This window comes from Tachyglossus aculeatus, chromosome X2 (assembly GCF_015852505.1).
Source record: "Tachyglossus aculeatus isolate mTacAcu1 chromosome X2, mTacAcu1.pri, whole genome shotgun sequence".
Classification (NCBI taxonomy): domain Eukaryota; kingdom Metazoa; phylum Chordata; class Mammalia; order Monotremata; family Tachyglossidae; genus Tachyglossus; species Tachyglossus aculeatus.
The window spans coordinates 21,779,471-21,784,888 of record NC_052100.1 but is presented as its reverse complement, the minus strand read 5'-3'; the positions used below and the strand labels follow the sequence as shown (position 1 = coordinate 21,784,888).

Genomic DNA, 5,418 nt, shown 5'->3' with positions numbered 1-5,418 from the left:
ATTCTCCTCATCTTTAAAGCCCTCCTAAAATCATATCTCCTCCAAAATGTCTTCCCTGACTAACCTCTCATTTCCTTACTCTATTCATCTTCCCTTCCGAGTCACCTAGTCACTTTGTGTCTGTACTCCTGAAGCACTTGGATACTTGCTCCACCCCAGCCCCATAGCACTTATGTCCACACACTCTGCTGCTTCCTCTATCTGTAATTTATTTTAATGTCTGCCTCCCCGGACTAGATTGTCATCTCCCTGAGAACAGCGATCTTGTCTACCAACTCTATTGTCTTGTTCTCTTTCGAGAGCTTAGTACCATGCCCTGCAGAAAAGTACTCACTTGATAAATGCCATTAATTGATGGATTTATTTAAAAAACATATATAAATAGCCATTTCATAAATAAATATTTTCCATAAAACAATAAATAGCAAGATGAACCAATAAATACCCAGTGAAAGTGCAAAATTGTCATGGAAGTTTCATTTCAAATCCAGTCATTCATAGTCCAGAAAGAAACAGAAGGATGTTTCCAAATGACCATCTTCAGGCTTGGGAACACATTTGTGAGGGACAGTTTCTGAAGAGTAAACCACTCTCTCCTTATTTCTTGAGCTTTCTTGTGAGTCTGTATATGACTAGACAGCTCCTCTTGGTTTCCATTCGGATAACCTCCCAGGCACAGCTGCTGTAATTTCTGCCCTTCAGGTAATCCATCATCCTCTTGAAGTAGCTTTTTATATGTAGGCTGATGTCCCTTCTCAGGGTGCTGTTTTCCCACCCCATTTCCTCTTCCAGAAACAGCTCCAGCCACACCATCTCCTGATGGACTCCATGGAGGAATTTCTCGACTATGGCTTCATCCCAGCCAGTTTGGGAGTGATTTCTGCTGAAGATGTTGAAGATCTGCTGGAGCAGGTCATGGATGGCCTCGGTGGCATTTTCCTGCTGGAACTGGTGTGGATGCAACATCTCTGCGGGCAGCTTGAAGTTCATACTCTCCTTGAGGCAGTGCAGAGGAAACTGTCCACCCAGTTCATTCAGAAGGTGCAGGCTCTTCCAGTTGTTTAGCCACTGGTGGGAATACAGCTCAAGGTAGCTCTGAGCCATGATGATCCTAGGGAGGAGCAGCGACAGAACAAAGGGTAACAGACTCCTGCTGGTCATGGTGTTCGGGTGTTGTTCAGGGTTGCTGGGGTTGATGTTGATGAGATGGAGTGTCTGAAGCTCTTGGGCCTCCATGTGTCTTATTTATATGAGCTGAGCTGATGAAGGAATCAGCTTACTGGGATTTCCAAACTTCACTTTTCAGTTGTAGTTTCACTTAGTCATTGAAAACTGATTCAATTTGCTTTTTCCCTTTGGGAAGTGGGATCCTGCATGCATAGGATAAGATCTTTATGTCTTTATTTGAGGAATTCTCTGGCAGATTTCAACCCCAAGTCATATACGACCCCAGGGACAGGCTGGCAGAATCAGTCTTATCCATGAATGAGGACAGTTATAATTTCAGAGATTGTGTTTAGAGTGACATTTAAATCAATTGTATCTATTAAGTGCTTACTGTGTACAGGGTACTACACTAAGCACTTGGGAGCATACACTACAACAGAGTTAGTAGACATGATTCTCTGGCCACAAGGAGCTTACAGTTTCCTTAGAAATAAATGGATCCGATATTTACCTTTATTCACTGATTGATCAAACTCCTTCTTATAACATTGTTTTCTTAATGCAAGTTTTTATCCTAAATCATTTGATCATTCTGTTTTTTGCTTTCCAAACAGAATCAAACCTCCCAATTCACAATGCTTTTAAAGTTGGATCATCTGAAGAGTTTTGGCATTTTGGAGACTGTAAGCAGATACTTGATTTTAACTATTTTGAAATTTCCCAGACTAAGAAAACTGTTTCCCATAGGTAGATCTACTGCTCCCCTGGTCCCACTTCCAACTTCTTTAACCATTTTGACCCCTTTCTCATATTCCTTCTCTCTTTTTCCATGCCCACTCTGATCCTTTTCTGCCTTAACTCTGCCCTCTCCTCTGCCAGGCAAAACTATTTTTCTTCCCTTATTGACACCCATGTCCATCACCCCCATCAGCTGCTCGGGACATTTAACTCCCTCCTCAGGCCCCCTGTTCCTCCCCCTCCTCTATCCCTCACCCCCAACGATCTGGCCACCTACTTCATTAGGAAAATTAACACCACCACGTCTGAGCTCCCCAAGCTCCTCCCACTCTCAACCATCTCCTCTACTTTCCCATCCTTCCCAGCAGTATCTTCAGAGGTGATCTCCTCCCTCCTTTCAACTGCCACCCCCTCCACCTGTGCTTCGGATCCCATTCCCTCTCATCGTATAAAAACTCTCACCCCTTCCCTCCTCCCCTCCTTAACTTCCATCTTCAACCACTCACTCTCCAATGGCTTCTTCCCCTCTGCCATCAAACATGCCCACATCTGCCCATCCTAAAAAAACCCTCTCTTGATCCCACTGCCCCTTCCAGTTACTGCCCTATCTCCTATCTACATCTCCTCCCCTGTTCTCGTTCCCTTCCTTGAGGCTCGTATCTCCTCCTGCCTTCAGGACATCTCCACCTGTATGTCTGCTCACCACCTAAAACTCAACATGTTGAAGACTGAGCTCCTTACCTTCCATCCCAAACCCTGTCCTCTTCCTGACTTTTCCATCACTGTGGATGGCACTACCATACTTTCCATCTCACAAGCCCGCAAACTTGGTTTCATCCTTGACTCTGCTCTCTCATTCACCCGACACATCCAATCCATCACCAAATCCCACCAGTCTCACCTTCACAACATCGCCAAGATCCGCCCTTTCCTCTCCATCCAAACCGCTAGCTTGTTGGCACAATCTCTCATCCTATCCTGACTGGATTTCTGCATCAGCCTCCTTTCTGATCTCCCACCCTCCTGTCTCTCCCTGCTTCAGTCTATACTTCACTCTGCACCCCGGATTATCTTTTTACAGAACGTTCTGGGCATGTCACTCCTCTCCTCAAAAATCTCCAGTGGTTGCCAATCAACCTTTGCATGAAACAAAAAACTCCTCACTATTGGCTTCAAAGCTCTCCATCATCTTGCCCCCTCCTACCTCACCTCCCTTCTCTCCTTCTACAGCCTAGCCTGCACAGTCCACTCCTCTGCCATAAACCTCCTCATTGTGCCTCGTTCTTGCCTGTCCCGCCATCCACCCCTGGCCCACGTCCCACCTCTGGCCTGGAATGCCCTCCCTCCTCACATCTGCCAAACTAGCTCTCTTCCCCTCTTCAAAGACCTACTGGAGCTCACCTCCTCCAGGAGGCCTTCCCAGAATGATACCCCCTTTTCCTCTGCTCCTCCTCCCCTCCCCATTGTCCCTACTCCCTCCCTCTGCTCTACCCCCTTCCCTGTCCCACAGCACTTGTGTTTATTTGTACATATTTATTACTCTATTTTATTGATGATGTATATATATCTATAATTCTATTTATCTATTTTGATGCTATTGATGCCCGCCTACTTGTTTTGTTTTGTTGTCTGTCTCCCTCTTCTAGACTGTGAGCCCGTTGTTGGGTAGGGATTGTCTCTATCTGTTGCCGAATTGTACTTTCCAAGCGCTTAGTAAAGTGCTCTGCACACAATAAGCGCTCAATAAATATGATTGAATGAATGAATGAATACTTCTTTGTCACTTTTGTTGTCCTTGTACTCCCCATTCCTCTACTCTTTCTACCTCTCGTGCCCCTTCTTGGTGTCTCCAATTCCAGTCTCTCCCTCTTCCTCTTTATGGCTTCTTTTCTCTCCTTTCCCCTTTCCACTTGCCCTACTCTTCTCCCCCTTTGTTGCCTCTCTCTGTTCCTCCTTCACTCCCTTTCTCACCCCTTCTCTTTCTGCCTTAGATCTATTTCTCACTCTTTCTCTCTCTTTCCTCTTCAGTGCCTTCTTGTATTTGCCACCCACCTCTGTCACATTTTCCCAGTTTTCTGACATTCCCAGTAATCTCCCATCTACCCGAAGGCCTCTGTCTCCCCAGCCTGACACATGTGCCGTTCTCAATCAACCTGAGAGTGGAGGCTGTCCAAAGGGGTGTTTGGAATTTTGTCAGACAAGTTCTTGGCCTTGTTTCTTGATCATCTCCTCCATGGAGGTGGTCACCAGCTGGGCGGGGCACATGTCCATTTGGCAATATCGCATTAAGCAACTCACAGAAGACCGAGAGTGCAGTCATGACCAAGTGCTTGGGAAATGGCAATATGGGGACTCCAGAGACTGGGGGGAGGAGCTGAGACCAGAGGCCTATGGAGGCTGGTGATTAGTTCTTTTCCATGAGTCCTGTCCAGGGAATAGGGATGCCACTTGTTCAGGTAGTGTGTTCCCAGGGGCCAGCAGCGGTGCCACGCCCCTGCTGGGAAACACGGATGTCTGTTTTCCCTGGGCTCGGAAAGGAGCATGTGCAATGTGTACATTCCCTTCCACACCTGTCATTATCATAGCCCTGTTTCCCTGGGCCAATTCAGGGACATTTTGGTGGTAACTAACAGTCAGGGGGTTAGGGAGAGGAAGGGGAGCAGCTGGCTTGGTCCAGTTCTGGTGAGAGCCCTTTGGGGGGTTTTGTCAAAGAATCCCCAGACAGGGGACTAATCCATCACACCCAGCAGCATGGTAGAGGCCCCTCAAACCAATCAATCAGCTGGGCTGATTGAGCACCTATTGTGTGCAATACAGTGGACTAACTACTTGGTAGAGTACAGTAGGGTTCAAAAACCCTAGGAGGTAGGTTATTTATATTAATGTCTGTCTCCCCCTCTAGACCGTAAGCTCACTGTGGGCGGGCAATCTGTGTATATTGCATCGTACTCTCCCAAACACAGTAAGTGCCCAATAAATACAATTGAATGAATGAACGAAAACACAAAACCTACCCTCAAGGAGCTTACAACTTAACGGAGGAGACAGATACTATGTGATTCCTGCATAAGAGGAAAATGGGACTGGAAACATGGAAATGTGGAAAGAAAACAGCTCCAGCCGCACCATCTCCCGATGGACTCTGAGGAGGAATTTCTCGACTATGGCTTTGTCTCAGCCAACCTGGTAATGATTTTTGCTGAAGATGTTGAAGATGTGCTGGATCAGGTTGTGGATGGCCTCAGTGGCATTCTCCCACTGGAACTGGATAGAGCACAGGTCCAGGATGCAATAGGACCTAGGTTCTAATCCCAGCTCTGCCACTTGTCTGCTGTGTGACCTTGGGCAAGTTACTTCACTTCTCTGTGCCTCAGTTACCTTATCTATTAAATGGTGGTTAAGACTATGAGCCCTATGTGGGACAGGGACTGTGCCTAATCTAATTAGCTTGCATCTACCCCAGCATTTAGTACAGTGCTTGGCACATAGTATAAGCACTTAGCAAATACCAAA

At 46.5% G+C, this 5,418-nt stretch overlaps 1 protein-coding gene across 1 annotated transcript; it reads right to left on the bottom strand.

Annotated features, from left to right (window-relative positions):
* Positions 1 to 597: 597 nt before the first annotated feature.
* Positions 598 to 1,236, bottom strand: LOC119949108 (interferon beta). The gene has a single exon (XM_038770585.1). It carries the CDS (start codon positions 1,234 to 1,236, stop codon positions 598 to 600), a length of 639 nt encoding a protein of 212 aa, XP_038626513.1.
* Positions 1,237 to 5,418: the final 4,182 nt, after the last annotated feature.